This window comes from Apteryx mantelli, chromosome 2 (assembly GCF_036417845.1).
Source record: "Apteryx mantelli isolate bAptMan1 chromosome 2, bAptMan1.hap1, whole genome shotgun sequence".
Classification (NCBI taxonomy): Eukaryota; Metazoa; Chordata; class Aves; order Apterygiformes; family Apterygidae; genus Apteryx; species Apteryx mantelli.
In genome coordinates this window covers 79,480,699-79,496,890 of record NC_089979.1, presented here as the reverse complement: position 1 = coordinate 79,496,890, position 16,192 = coordinate 79,480,699, and the positions used below count along the sequence as shown (strand labels likewise).

Genomic DNA, 16,192 nt, shown 5'->3' with positions numbered 1-16,192 from the left:
CGGAAACCGGTAGTGGGAGCGGTGGGAGGTGGCTGAGGGGGAGGAGGAGGAGGGCGGCGGTGGGGGAGCTGCTGTTGCCGCCGGCAGCAGCCCCTGTAGCAGCGGAGGGGGCTGGCGGCGGCGGCGGCTCCGGCCGCGCGCGAAGGGGCCGCGGCGGCGGCGCCGCGCAGGCTTGGCCGTGGTAGAGCCTCGGCAGCGGCAGCGCCGCGGCGGGCTGTAAGATGGCGGCGGCGGGCGGGGGCAGTAGCGTGAACCCCTTCCTCAGCGACTCCGAGGAGGACGAGCCCGAGGAGTCCAGGCCTGGCGGCAGCAGCAGCAGCAGCAACGAGCCGGGCGGGCCGCTGTCCCCGCAGCAGCCGCAGGAGGCGGCGGCAGCTGCCGCGGGGAGCCCCGAGGCGCTGCCCGGTTTGCGCGCGGCGGCGCCGGGCGATGCCGGCGGCGGCGCGGGGGCGGGCGGCGGCGGTGGCGCGGGCCCCGGCGCAGGGGAGCCGCCGCGGGTGTCCATGGACGCGCTGGCGGCGCAGCTGCTGCGGGACCAGTTCCTGCTGACGGCGCTGGAGCTGCACACGGAGCTGCTGGAGAGCGGCCGGGAGCTGCCCCGCCTGCGCGACTACTTCTCCAACCCGGGCAACTTCGAGCGGCAGAGCGGCACGCCGCCCGCCGGCGGGGCCCTGGGCGGCCTGGGCGGCGGCGTGCTCGGCGGAGCGGCCGCCGGCGGGAGGGAGCCTGCGGCCGGCCAGCTCAGTAAGTGGTGCGGGCCGTGCGGGCTGCGCAGGGGCGGCCGCGGAGGGCGCCGGGGGGCTGGCGGAGCGGGGCAGCCGGGGCAGGGCCCGGCGTGGCCCCGCAGGATGCGGTGCCAGGGCAGGGCCTGCTCGCGCTCCTTGTCGAGCCTCAGCCTTCCCGCGAGGTCACACGTGCGCCGAATGTAAGAGTAACGTGAGGAATTTCAGCCTTAATTATTAGCTGTCTCGGGGCTCGTTGTGCCTTCTTTAGTACCTACTACCCAGACATAGATCATATATTCAGGATTCTTTTTCTCAGGGTTAAGTGATAACCATGGCTATTGATATGTTTAAAGTCTACAAGTCGTCAAAAATGGGCTGTCAGAGGCCAGCACGCTATTTCCACTGATGTGTTGGAATGGCTAAGTCTTTGAAGGATAGCTTTCCAAACTTCACCAGCGTTACTTGTTCAGGGACAGCTAATACAGTGTTTTATATGATTCTCTCTCTCTATGTATACTCGATTAATATAGCTTTGGGGAGAAAAGGCAGTGCTGACATTTGGAAAATCATGGCATAGCTGGGCTTAGGAGCTCTTGAGGTTTAATGGTAGAGTAAATAGCTTAGAGTAAAATTACTTCTGTGTTTTGTCAATAAGAAAAGTAGAGTTTTAAAAGTGGTGTCTTTATTATATTTTTAAGGTAGCTTATGTAAGTGACTTTGAGAGGGAGAAGCTGCCCAACTATCTGACTTCTGAGGACTTAATGAACTTGCAGGAAAAAAATGGAATGACAGGGGTTGTGGTCAACAGACAGTTGAGAGATGTGTCTATGTATATGTGTGTTTTCTGACATCTACAGGCATTCTGTAACTAATCCCATTCTTTTGCTTATTTAAAAAGATGTTTCTACTTTTACAAGGACATGCAATTAAAATTTGGAAATGACTAATAATATTTCTAGATAGCTAACAGTATTAGGAGATATCTAGACTTTCATCTTGTTACTGTTTTCCAGTATTTTTTAGAAATGGTATGTATTTTTTACATTCTTACTATGGTGTTTAAACCTTAGTTATCTTCTTTATGAATACATAGGATTTCATAGTTGACTTTGAACTGAGAGCTTCAGTGCAGTCATCTTCACGATAAGATTGGCGAATGTTGGAAAAACTTGTGCTCCAAGGCTACAAAGTACCTAAATTTATTTTTAATTAAAAGCAGCTTCCTTTGAGATTCCAATCAATTCACCTGACTGACTAAATATTCTCTTTTCTTTGTTAGCATGACATGTTGCATCAATGAGTTTTACTGATAGTATACATATTCTGGTAGAGTTAAAGAACCTGCAGCCTGTGTAACTGTGGTGTTATGCATGCAGAAAGTCACTTCTTGAGATTCTAGATCAATGTTAAATTACCTGAGAACATCTTAATGATTACTGTGCTGACCTGCTGTGTGATAGATTGCAATAGGACCTCACTATTTAAAAAAAAAAAGTGGGGGAGAGAGAGGAGGAGGAGGAGAACTAAAACTTATTTTTGGAGCAGTATGATAATACTGAGACACGATAAAAATAAAGATCACGATAAATCTTAGGTTAAAGCTTAAGTATAATTGGAAGTTTAGAGGTTTTTTTCATAGCTTTTTTTTGTCTCAAAAATGGTTCAAAAGAAAATTATCATTGAGTGACATTGAAAGCTGACAGATCCAGAACAATGAAACAAAATGTATTTTAGTGTAACTCAAGTAGATTTTTGGACTTACTGAAATCAAACATTTTTGAGATCTGGAATCTAGCATAGAGCTAGTAGTTCTGTCAGTGCTGTTCAACCTGGTTGTGGTTAATGTTAACAAGAGGCAATAAAGTCTTCAGCCTCTGAATTTAAGCCAATTTCCAAATGTTAAAAAACAGATTGCAAAAGACTCTGGGCTGAAAATTATATGATCTTTTTGCAAGAGTTTTTTTCACTTTCCTCTTAAGCATCTGGTATTAGGTTTAGTTCAAGAAATAAGCCACAGGTGGTATCTAATTTAGTTGAAGAATTCAGTTCTGTTAAGAAGTCCAGTCTGTTGTTCCTGCATTCTCCTAAGTTGCTGGATGGATCTTCTCATGGAGACTTGCAATGCATTTAAGTGAGAGTAGCGAACAGTGTCCAGTTACCTTCACTCTCTTTTGCTTTTACTGTAAGTACACAGCAAAAGAGATTCAAGAATAAAATGGTAGGTTTCTTCATAGAAACTATTAATGTAGAAAAGTAGTGGAGTTTAGCAGGGTTATCATTTGAAGGTCACTTGAATCTGATGTTTGAGTGAGAAAAATCTTAATGTGCTCAAAATAAAAAAAAAAATCATTTCTGTTGATATTTTGAGTCATAACTTGTTCACAGCACTCGCCTTGCACCTGCAATTTTTTCCAGCCAAGTTAGATACGTTTCTATAGTTGTATACTGAAGTTTTGGTAATGTGAATGGATACAGAAGTAGTATGACCGGCAACTCTCGTTGAATGTGAAGCATGTCTGGAATGCTGCCTGACAATTTCTATGGAGCAGTGCAAAGTCCTCGGGATCCTTTTAAATAAGCTAAAAGTACATGCTGGAATCTCTTATTTTCTTTTTTTTCCCTCTTTCTAGACTGTTATGAAGAGGTTTTAATGAAATATCATAGGAGCTAGAAAAAGGCAACTAATATCACGTGGTCAGCAAGTGACTTAGAAGCTGGTTTTTTCTTTGAGACATGCTTCTGAGTACTTGATTACATAAGCATTTGGTAGTCATATGACTGAGGTTTCTTGTATTTTTGCAGAAATGTCCCTCTCTCTTCCAGCAGCAATAATGTATCACAGCTGCAAACAGATTAAGCTATATTGTGATGAAATATATGGAATTGTGTTGTATATTCCACCACTCTGTTCTTTTAGTTTAATATAAATTCACTTTGTGAATGAGGAGTCAGCACCGTTCATTTAGACGTACAGCACCTGTGTGCAGTAATCATCCTTCACACACACAGCTCTGCTACATCCTCTCCAACTTCTTTTGTCAGCTTTCACCATTGGTTTCAATAGCAGTAGCTCCAGATCTGCTAGAGCATTTCAATACCACTTTTCTAAAACTAGTGGTATGAGTATATAGTTTGGAAGCCCCTGCTCTATACTGTATTTCTATTGTTTTACAAGGCTTTGGTCTACGCAGTGGTACTTGCACCTACACAGATTTAAATTCATGTCCCCTTCCGTATCAGCTTTTGTATAAGCAAGTACAGCAAAAATGAGGCATTTAAATTTAAAAATAATGCTGACTCAAATGTCTCATCCCCATTGCCCAACCTCAAATGGTCTCCTGATGACTGCTCTATGTTGACAGCCATAATTCAAATCTGAGGACAATAGATGAAGAATTTTTTTTTTTCCTCATGTGGTTGGTATTGTGCCCTTCAGGTGCTATGCTTGATGAATGTCCTTTGCTGAAGGCATGCAATTTACACTGCTAGAACTAGCTTTAGTCTTAAAATCTGCCATTTGTTTTCTTGTTTATGGCTATAAAAGCTCAACATTCTTGAATTTTAAAATAGACATAATGCAAGTCATAAGAAGGGGTTTGATCTTGTTACGTTTATGTTTTTAAGCAGATGCTTTTTTTCCAGTTATTTCCAAAATAAGTGTTTGTAATTTTCCATGGAGTTGGTTCTGACTATATTAATCTAATTTCTGAGCACAAAAATATAAAGTTGATTCTGCTTCTGTGTAGTAAATGTCTAGTTTTGTTTGGAATTTTGCTGTTTCAGCTGTAGTAAAGTTTCTCTCTGTTTTTGCTTATGGCCTTTGAAATTCAGATGAGTCCTAGTGGAAGAAGCTGCATGGCAAAAGCAGATTGAATATGCTATTGTGAGAAAGGGGTGTTTTGATAACAGTTCTGAATCCTAAGTTGCAGAGAAAGTGACTGTATACAGGCTCTTGTCATGATCAGTGTTCACCAAATTTTTGTTTTGTATGAATACAGAGCAAGACAGCACTGTCTCAAAGCAGTTTGCTGTATCTCAGCTTAAATGGCAGTCTAAATAAGATTGGAAATTGGGAAGAGGACAATATCAATTGTTCTGATTAGTTTTTTCAGTTGTCAACTAGACTTTGGTTGTCAGGTCAAAGCTCTTGTTGGTTTCTTATTAAAATAAACAAAGATGTATGTGATCTTGTTAGCTACCTATCCTACTGCCAACGGTGTCTAGAGGACTTGTGAGTGAAATGGTGGCTTACAAGAAAGGTGCTTCTCTTGTTAAGGACAGAATAGAGAGATGTGGACAAATAGGAAAACAAAACTGCTGTTACTGACAGATGGGAGAGACCGAATATCATTTCCTTAAAAGAAACAGAGTTGAAGGATAAGGCGCTTGTATGTAATGCTGAAGGAAAGGAGAGCTACGTGCCCTTCAGAACTGCCTGAATGAAACCTGAGAGGGAGTGACAGTGAGCTCTATCATGCTCTGAAGTTGGCTTTACTAACAGAGAAGCCAGCTGAACTTCCTCCGGATGTGAGTTCTTTAACCCCTTCTCCTTTTCATCAACATTGACAATTATGAAATATTTTCAGTGGGAGATGCGCTTTATCATTCAAGACCTTGTTAGCTGAGAACTTCTACAATTATGTTCTAGTTGTCTAATGAGTAGAACTAGGTCCACAAGAATCTTCTAATTAGATAATGCAAGCTTTGTTTCTGATGACTACAGTCGATGAGTGAATAATTTAAACTTTGGATAATGTCTGTGTTGGGATGATTTGGAATGTTATGACAGATAGCTTAGAAGACAGATTAGTACACATAGGGGTATAGCTACACAAAGAAAAAACGAGGTAAGGTAGTGTGAAATAAGCATGGCAGCGATGGGCAAATAACAGTAAACTAGTGTCCACTGGGATTAGGTAGGCACAAAGGAAGCTATCAGTGAGTAGCCAACGTAGTAATACGTTTTCATCCTAGTTTACTTCAAAGTCACTAATTTGTGTTCTGCTGTCTTAGGATGTTATATGCAATGAAGAATCCAGCTGCATCAGTCTTGGCTTCCTGCTCTGTTCCTGTGCCAGGGGTTACTGTTAAATTTCCACGGTGAGGAAGGCAGAATTGAACATCCATAGGCACCTTGGCTAGTCCAGTTATGTTTGAGTTTATACCCTGCAGCAAAGGACATACCCACACATAACCAGACTAGCTAAGGTGCCTATGGATGTTCAATTCTGCCTTCCCACCATGGAAAAGTTTGGTTGAAAGTTCCAGCAAAACAAGCATATTTTGTGCTGAAGCAGCACATGTTCCCTTCCACCAGTTTTGGTGTTAGGGGAAAGGTTTCATTTCTGTTGTGGAGAGAAGAAGGGAGACAGCAATAAGATTATCTGGAACTTTGCATATCAGAACCAACCATTGGAAGCTTTTTAAGCTCCACTGTATATAAATTCAGTCCTGGCTAATGTATATTGAGTTAGCTTTTCTTCCTCTGAGAATTATCTTTTTCTTGGTTCTTGGTTTCTTGGTTTTCTTGATTTTACATGACCTGTAGATTCTGTTCTGCTGGGAGAATGCTTGCTGGAAATTTTATACAAGATTCATTGTCTGATATTAAAAGGTTTGTCTAGTATTTACAGACAAGCCCTGGTAATTTAGATAGTTGTATCAACTGTTGAAAGCTGATCTGTGTGCAAAGTCCCTGATCTTGATTGGTTTAAAACTTGTAAATACTGGACACATGTTCTATAAACTCAGAGTTGATGAAAATGTAGAAAAGGGATTTTTAAAAAAAGTTCTCATAGTTTCAAATTAAACTAAGTTTTGGAATAAGTTCTGACATATATGTATGCATACATATATAGGCATTGTAAAGAATTTCACTATTTAAAATGCCACATCAGAAGTCTCTTTCCTATCAGTGTATGGAGATAAGTCATAAACATACTTATACTAAAATGTTATGCTGCTGTATGTTCAAAGTCATAATTGTTTACCTTAAATTTGTTATTTGTATTTAGTTTTCTAACATATTTTAAAGATGCAGAGACAAAACAGGTTTGAGAAACTGAGTTGGATTCTCCTCTGGCATGGGCTCAAACTTTGAGTGATTTCAGTAAAGCATTTCACAAACCTTGTATTTTTGTTCATGATGCATATGCCTGAGACATGGCACAAAGCACATATTGAGTTTGTTGGACAAACAGTTAAAACCTTTTTCTTAAAAACACTTTTTTTTTTTTTTTTTTTAAAGAGACCAAGATGAAAAAGCCTTTGACAAATACTGAACTCTTCCCCTCTGTGCAACATAGGGGAGAGGCAATTTACTTCCTCCCTTCCTGCAACATAACACTGCATGATGGTGATGAATCTGATAGCTTTGCTTTTGAATTGGAGGAAATACTTGTACATAGAAACTCACAGAATAAGAATTTCTTATTTATATAACAAGTACTTTCTGATGTTGGGGGAGAGGGAGTTATGAACTGACAGACTCTTTAGAAAGATATCTGTTTGGATGTTGTCATTTGACAGGACTGTCAAAGAAAGAAAAATCGTGGCAAAAATATTCTAGTTTATTTTTGGTCTAATTCTTTATAGAATACGCCTGGACACATGTTGTTAAAAGTTGAAAAATTTACTCTTGTCCTGAGATAAATAAAGAAACCAGAGAAAGGGGAACATACTAGAATTTGAAATATTGAGTGAACTGAGAGAAAGCAACACTTGAGAATTAAGATGGGCACCATCTTACACATTACACTTTAAATAGTCCCTCATCAAAGACAACCAGTTAAGGACTGGATTGATAAAAGATAATTTTGCTTAATGACAGAGAACATAGCAGAGAGCTAGGTCGCTGTGGGGAATGGAAAACTCCTTGTAATGCGAGTCATATGATGCACTTTGCGAAAGGCAGGGCAGCAGCACTGAGCATATGGAGTTAACTTGATCCTTTGCTGCTTTCTGATTTCTGCCAAAGCCCGCTGGGGTCTGGAGCTGGAGGGAGTGCCTCTGCGCCGGGCTCCTCGCTTAGCCCTTTTGTTTTGGGAAGCACTATTGTCTCAAGCGCTCTGCAGCGCACACATAGGAAGCCTGTCCAGGTTTAACGCTATGCCCAAGCTAATACACCCCCTGGACCTTGGTGTTCACTGCAGCAACATTCAAACAGCTTTCTGCAGGGCCAGCTTAATTCTTTGACTCTTAATTTGGCTGCTGTCTGAAACTGTCTATATGGTATGCTACCCCCCAGAAGCAGTACATTTGTTGTTGGTATGGTTTTCTGTGAAGTCAGATCAGGTGCATCAGTATCTGTATCTTAACCCAGTTCGGTTACTTGTGGGTGGCTTATTTCTGTGCTAGGGTGCAAGATCTATCTATTTTCTGCTTATGTTTCTTCCTTCTTATGAGCTTCTGCTGTGTTCCAGGAGAATTCCTCCCCCCACCACCACCATGGGGGTTAGCATTATATCTCTTTTTTGCACTATATTTACAAATTTTTTCTTATACATTCCTGGTGATTGGTTTAATTTTTTATTCTTGGCCAGCAAACATAGATTTGTTTTCTCCAAGCAGTTTTAAGGTTCATATATGTTCTATGAATTTTCATTGCTTGTTAATAATATGAAGAAGATAAATATATTGATCATCTGTTTTCAGTCTAGTTTGAATTTCCTCTCATGGACTAGTGTTATCTGATCATCTTAGAAAACCTGTTTAAGAATTCTAGATAACTTATAAGCTCTAGCAGCTCAAGAAGTTAAATTTATTCTAATAGCTTTACTTACCTTGATTTCCTTTTCATTTGATGATGGTTTGAGAACTTTGTTTCAACACACACCAACTTTCAAAATTCAGCTAGTCTCATACTAAGTAAGAACATTTGGGACAGGGCAAGACAGCCATCTGCAATTACAAAACAAGGTTGATAAGCCAGGTGCTTATAATGTAGTGCATGATACAATAAACTAGACTCTAAGGCTCCTAGTTTCATATCAGAGTAACCATAGCAGTGTGTTATGTGTTGATGCGGTTTAAGTTCACTTTGCAGGTTCAAATTCATTTAAAATTTTGAGGAATAAGTCTGTTTCTTCCCTGTAGGGCTTATGCTAGATCAGATATCTGCTGTCATGGATCAAGTTTGCATTTCTGGCTGATCCAACAGGGGTAAGCTTGGAACAAGTTGAAGGACAGCAGAAGTTCTAAAGGCAACAGCCATATTAAGACTTCAAAATAATATTGCTCAACAGTTGTCTCGTGAAATTTGGTCAGACTTACAGTAAGGGAACTTGCAGTATCATCTAGATGAATATCTTTTTAAATAGTTTAATTCACTTATTCATATATATTGCACAATATATTTATTCCAGTTGCTACATAATGCAGCCACATATTCAAACTCTGAATTGATAAAATCACTTTTGAGGTGTTAACGGTGTTTTCCCCCTTAACTGATGTAAAAAGGATTCCATTAAAGCTCTTCAGGTTTTTAATCTCGTTCCACATTTGTGAATGTTATCCTGCTTACCTATTGGTTTATTCACATACACACTTACGCAGTCCAGCACCAAAGCACCAATGAGGATTTTAAGCATGTGCAAGTAATACAAGAGAAACTTTATTCAGTGTCCCAGATAGTCTCTGTCCCCAGTTTCCTCAGATCCTGCCGTTTCTGCCTGTGGTGATGTGGAGGATAGCTGAAGATGTTGGTTATTCAGGAATGTGCTTTTATAGACTAATACTTCTAAAATAGAGCAGGCCATCTGTTCCATGGCTGTAAAGGTTAGTTTATTGTAAGTCTTGAGTATTCAAGGTTGGCTTCTTTAACATGAAGAGAAGCAGATCTAAAATATGTTTTTGTATACTTGCATTTCCTTAGGCCTTAACCTGAACTAGCTTTCACAGCTCTTTTATTGCACCTATAGCACAGAGGAAAAATGAAAAAAAAGTAGCAGACCTGATTAGTTTCTAAGGAAACTTGTCAACCAGAATTTGTTATCAGAGTATGTGCTGGTTTGCCTTCATCTCTTTTGGAAAGGAGAAGAAAAAAAAAAAAAAAAAAGGATGGGATGTCCAAAAGCTAAAGGTAATCTGTAATCTATAACGTGTTGTACTGTTTACTGTATTTTAATTTCTCATGTTCTTCAAAGCAAATTTTCTATGATTAGGTCAAGAATGAAGAACAAATTCTCATTGTCTTATCATTAAGATGATGATAATGGATAATTTTTGATGGCCTTATTTGTTCATTTATGCAACTTTCAATATCTGTGTGAGGTTTGGGGGGTGAGGGGGGTTGTTCTTTTTGTTTTTAATTCAAGATATGCTAGAAGGCATTAACCCAAACTGGTTTGTAAACAGAGTTGTGCCTGAGACTGAAGTGAGAGATTTTGGTAAGATTTCTCCTTAGTAAAATCTTATGTGGTAAAAATTTACCTCACTGAAGAGTCAGTGCTATTATCAAATAAAATTACTTCTGGTAGATCAAGTTGCTTATGTATCTTATATCACTAATGTTAAAGCATTTTAATCTTCTCTGAAGTAAAAAGTTATGTCTGATTCATGCCTCTGGAAGCAGAGTTTCTGGAGCTCTGCTTGCATAAATATTCAAAATTCTCTATATAAATCTTTTGTTGTAGCCAGTAGCATGAAGAATGTTCCATGGCAGTTTTTACAAGGCTGTGATACATTGCATGTTTGTGTTTGGTAAAGCTACAATAAATGACAAGTAGAACTACATTAAATAATCATGTATAATTTCTTCATAGACTGTTTTTAGTTTTCTGCTTTTTGTTTTATTTAAAAATAGTAGTTTTCCTTTCTTATCCAAATAGTGACATGCTGGGATTGATTTCTGAAGAGTTTGGATGATGGTTTTGTACTAGCATGCTAGGCATAAGTTATTATCCAAGCTAATGGACTTTTTTTCTTGGTAAAGCATTTTCATTATCTCCAAAAAGGCAATAACTTTCTATAATAAGTAATTACAGTAGGTAGACATAAGATGTCTTCTACTTACAGCTGTTTTTCCCTAGATAAAACCCACATAATATACCTAAAGTCTGGCTTAAAATGGAAAGGATTTTGTCCCAGTATATTGAATATCCTAGTGAAAAACTACATTTGATCTTTATTGGGAGGAATTCCCTTTGCACTGCCTGTTGTTCTGTATGTATGCTAATCAAAAACAATCTTCTAGTAGCCAGTTATTACTCTAATCGGTTTAAGTTGTGGTAACAGTCTTGTTTTTAAGGTTACAGGTACTTTTTCAATACAAGTGAACATTTATGCTCAGAGATGCAAAGTGGATTTGTCTTTTACAGATGTAATACCATTATTACTTCTTGAATTCAAGGAACAAAAATGGATTTCTTGGTCTTCATGTGCTCTGTTTGGTTAATTTTTAGTATTTGCTGGTATGATTTCCTTTCATCTTAGAGAAAATATGAGAGTTTATTGGCTGCTTTACCAACTAGTATTTTTTTTTTTAAATCAATTTAGGTGTTCTTGAAGTAAATGTCATTTTTAAATGATAGCTTCCAAGAGATTTGTCTTTATGATGTTTCTTGAGCGTTTCCATTAGGAAGTAGAGTTGCTTGGTTTTCCTATACTTTTAGCTGATTTACTGTATAATACCATGTAAAGATCACTTAATATATTTGTGTAAAGGATTGTAATTTTTCTGTTTAATTCCTGTATTGTGGAACGCTGGTTAGTGTGAACCCTGTAAGTGTCCATTTAGGTAAGCTGATAAAAAGTAAACTTTTTATCATAATGGCAAATGAAACTTAAAGGGTTTTTTAGAAAGTATGCTGGTGGAAAGGACTGTAGCACTTTGTTCTGAGGGTTTTTTTGCATTTTATTCTTTATACGGTTATACTTAACTTTCAGTGAAAGAGAGAGATAAATATGCAAAGGGAACATAAGCTGTGAGCAGAAATCTGCATGTAATGCAGGTGGCCATTCTGGGAATAAGAAGGGAATTAAATTTTCTTCCTCTAAGATGAAGCAGTATGTTAAAAGATTGTATATGTTCATGAGCAAAACCTGATGGTGAACCTGATTTGTAACTTCGCAGATGAAATTAAAACAATTGCATTTGTTTTTTATTATTACATTATTATATTATTGATAATTATAATCATTTATAATATACAATATTAGATATATTTTTGTATTTTAAAGCAATTGTATTTGATGAATGGATGAAAATTTTTCTTAGCCTTGAGTATCAAATATGATTGTAAGCTTTTTGGGTTCTGTTTTCCTCTGGCTGAGGTGAGAGATAGGAACTGCATGCGGTTCCTCTCCTTTACCATCCCAGTCTATCTCCTGGCATTTTACTGGCAGGAGGACATATGAAAAGCCTAAGCCTGTTCTTCTTGTCTTTTCTGCGCACCTGTGGCACTGGTCTTAGGTTATCACCTAATATGATAAGACACACTGGAATTTTTTCTTCCTGCTTGTCAAAACTTTTCTTGTTATGCTGTTTTAATATTTCTGAAATGTTAAACTATCAGCAGTTATTTTTCCACTGTGCCTATTCACTGGAGCACTTTTAGCAAAAAGGAATTTCTGACTAAAAAGAAAGGTGTTTTATTTCAGAATACCAAAATAGAAAGTGTTAAAAAATCCATATGCAGGAGACTGTTGTTGAGAATGCTTGTCATGACAGCAAAATGTCTTCCTGTTACAATGTCAGCTGACTTTTTTTCTACAGAAACAATTCAGCCAAAGTATACTTCTCCTTTTCAGCAGTTTCGCCCTGCAAGATTTGGTTTTGATTATTCTTTGCCAAATCACTTAAACCTAAGATTTTAATTTTTTATTAAAAAAGAAATTAAACAAAGAAATATAATTTGTTTTCCTAACAATTTTGATTTTTTTTATCAGTTGGAAAAGTAATTCTCTTTTCTGAATGCTTTAGTTAAAATACTTCGATCCAGTATACTGGAGTACAACTATTTGTACTTGAGAAAAATGTTGGCGTTCCGCATTCCCCAGGTGAGCTGCACAGGCTGAGCTCAGCACTTACCTTGCTGCTTGCCCTCCTTCAAACAGCCCTGCTAGTTTTCTTGCTGAATGAGGCCAGTGTGTTGCCCTCAGGGACATACCATTTTCACCCATTAATCCTTTGCTGTGCAAATACATCCCTTATGGAAGCATAAAATTTGAGGTTGTAAAATGTTGTTCTATTATTTTGGGGGGGATGGACTTATTCTTAGGAGGTAAGCCTCCACTAATGACGGCCTACAAGTAAAGCAGTAGGGAATGATGTGACAGGCGTGGTTAGCCGCATTCTTCAGCGTGGCTCTGCCAGGTGGCAGGTGGGTGCTGTGACTCTGCTGCTGGTATTGTATCCTGCATGCTTGCCAGCCCTGGGGTTTCCGCTCACCTGCCTGGGCAGTATTTTCAGTTAACTGTCTCACATGCCTTTCTCTTCTCCCCTTGTTATCCCAAGTAATCTCATGGGCTGATAGGTTAGCAGCCTCTATTGGAAATCCATCTTTGCTTGCTATTATGTGCTGTTTATATTTTTGTGTGGAAGTCAGTTCTGTTACCTTAGGTGGAAGTCAGTTCTGTTACCTTAGGTGGAAGTCAGTTCTGTTACCTTAGGTGGAAGTCAGTTCTGTTACCTTAGAAGCTCCAATACATTGTAAAATAACTGCTCCAAAATTCACCTGACCTAGTGCCAGCAGTGGGAACATCCAGGTCAGTAGTGCTGCTGCGGCATTTAATAGAAGAAGCAGATCCAGTTGCTGCCCAGTATTCCCTCAGCCTTGGCACAGAAGCAGCTGTGCCTCGGGACAGACTGCCAGCATAGCCAAAGTAGGCAAGGTTCATGTGGCACTACAAGCTTTACAGTCCAAGCATAAGGAGGAGGAGCTGTTCTTGGACCTCACCCAGCTTGGCTGTGCTCAAGCATGCCCTTCCAGGTTGGTAGCAAAAGCAAACAGCTATACCCATGCTGAAAGGAGAGGGAAGGGAGTAGCTCCTGCATCTCTTCCTTTCCTGCTGCTTGAAACCTCTGCTTCAGCAGCAAGCTGTGGCAGTGCAGCATCAGCAGTGACTGGGCTTTCCCCATAGCTGGGGCTTGGCAAGGTGAAGCTTCAGCACTGGTGATTCACTGATGCCTGTGAAGCCAGTTTGTCCAGGATGTGTCTCAGCCAAAGTGCTTCAGCACTGGTGACACACCAACCACTACTTTGCTATATTATACTGCCTTCTTACATTATTCAAGCTATACCATTTAGCTGTAAGTACCCAACTTAATCAAGTTCTGCAACATGTACAGTCTAGGGGGACAGTAAATTGAGGAGAAGATACTCTTCAGCCTGTGTGTGTATACAGCCTTCTCTGTTACTGTTTCTTTTCCTTAAGCATTCATCTGGCTAGTCTACCCAGTTCTCAGTGTAGATTCAGACTCCACTTTTTCTGGGTGCAATGTGATACATAAGATTTAAAATGAAAACTGTCTTTATCTTCAGGTTGAATAGGGTGAAGATAATGACTTTAGCACCCAAACCGACTTGGTTTAGTAATGACAGCACCAAGCTTAACATGGGCTAATTTATCTTTCCAAGAAGAAAGGTGAGCTACATGTGAGGGAGGTCAATTGACTGGGTATGTTGGACCAAGTGTGTTGTGGGGAGGATAGTGAGAAGACCTGAGGCAGGTATTTTTGAGACAGGAAGGAGGATCAGGAGAGGGAATTAATGGTACAAGGAACCAGCCATGACATGAATTAATGCTTCTTAGCACATCGGATGATTTTTCAACAGGTTTCTGGCTGCTGCTTTGGCAAATATGCTTGTGTGCATTATGGCTGGATTATTGATTTTATCAGTTGGTGGGGGGGGAGCCTTTGCCTTTAAGACATGCTGCTAGTTACGTGAAAGCACTTTTGTTGCATACAGCTTTAGGTGCTTCAGTAATGATGATGTGGTTGACTTTACCTGAAAAATTAGTTGTTCCGATGTTACCCGCCTTGCAAGAGAAATTGAAAGTTGCGCTGTGAACATGGCAAGACTGCAAGAGGAGAAAGAATTGTGTTTTTGCTTTTGCCACAATGATGCTATATAAGACTGAGTCACTTTTTAAAAAGTGTTTGTTCATTGGTATTTCTATTTGTAGTTCTCAGTTTATGTTTAACTTTAGACTGGAATCTGATTTCAAAAAATTATTTGAGGAAACTTGCAGCTACAGATGAAATAAATTGGAGCAGGGCTTAGCATTATGCTGAACAAAGTGCTAGGTGTTCTGAAAAGTCAGATCTGAAGACTTTCACACTGTGCATTCAAAATTCATGTTTACTTTTGAACTTAATCACTCTAACGGTGGTTCCAGATGTGTGAAACCTGGATTATTTTCACAACGATCCATTTTGCAGAGGCACTGTTAAAAGAAGAATTTTTACTATGCTGCTAAGCACTGTGGAACAGCCTACAGGGAATTATTAAATACTTCTTCAAAGTAGTGCAATAAATAAGACCAGAACCTGCGAACAAAATGTGAAGTTTAAAACTAAGTACTAAATAGAATTCAGGAATAATAATCTGTTTCTCTGGCTGGTGGACAAAGCATACTCGGAGAAAAAATTTAGGTGGCTAAAGACTATCATGATATTGAGATAGATATCTATGTCTGTATCAACCAGACAAATTAGGATTGCCAGACACTTTAGTTTTGGTACTGTAGAATTTAGCTTGAGTTGGCAAGCTTCGTATTCTCTAAAGCTTTTCAAGTAGGTAGAGATGCTTTAATCAATCTGAATCCAGATGTTCGTATTTCCTTCTAGTGCTGGCCTATTATGTAGAGAGGATGTCACAAGACCTTAAGGGACCCATAAGACTTAAGCATAAAAAAAAAAGAAAATCATTAATAGATTCCTTAGTTTTCTGACACAAGCATGATTTAATTTTTTTCTTAAGTTTAAATACTTTACCTTCTGTGGTGTTAGTCACAGCAGAATTTGACTGTCTGGTGATGAGATTGCTTTTATTCCCACTGACAGTTTTGGGGGAGGGGTGTGCTTGTTTTTGACAGCCATATGGAATTTGTTCTTTGTTTGTGTGACAATAGTTCTAATGTAATTAAAGTTATTTTTCTGCAGAGCTACATAGAAATTGATTTCAAAAGAAGGGGAAGGATACTAAGATACTTGGTGTAATAGTTTAATGTTCAAGGTTTAGGAACACGTTCTATTTATTTGGGTTTCTGTCACTATTTGAGCATTTCTTTACTCATTTTTCTAATAAAAAGGTGGATGTGTACTTCAACAGACATGAAATTACCAAAACTGTGTGCATTCTGTTTTCGTATTTTAGTGAAATGAAAAATGTTGAGGTCAGATTAGAACCTTATGCTGCTTACTGAATTTGTTGAATGTCTTGTAATTAGGAATTAAATTCCAGAGTGTATTATAACTGCAGTACCATGAACTGCACTTGTTTTGCTTTCATTTTGCTAGCTCA

The 16,192-nt window shown here is 39.3% G+C and overlaps 1 protein-coding gene across 3 annotated transcripts in view; it reads left to right on the top strand.

Annotated features, from left to right (window-relative positions):
* The first annotated feature begins 98 nt into the window (after window positions 1-98).
* The window catches only part of RELCH (RAB11 binding and LisH domain, coiled-coil and HEAT repeat containing), a 79,729-nt gene continuing 63,635 nt past the window's right edge, over window positions 99-16,192 (top strand). Inside the window, exon 1 of one of the 3 annotated variants that reach the window (XM_067290960.1) lies at window positions 99-744. In XM_067290960.1, the coding sequence (XP_067147061.1) occupies window positions 222-744 (523 nt within the window). In that variant the 5' untranslated portion in view covers window positions 99-221. The remainder of the gene's footprint in view (window positions 745-16,192) is intronic. The other 2 variants (XM_067290959.1, XM_067290958.1) reach the window with 2 other exon arrangements.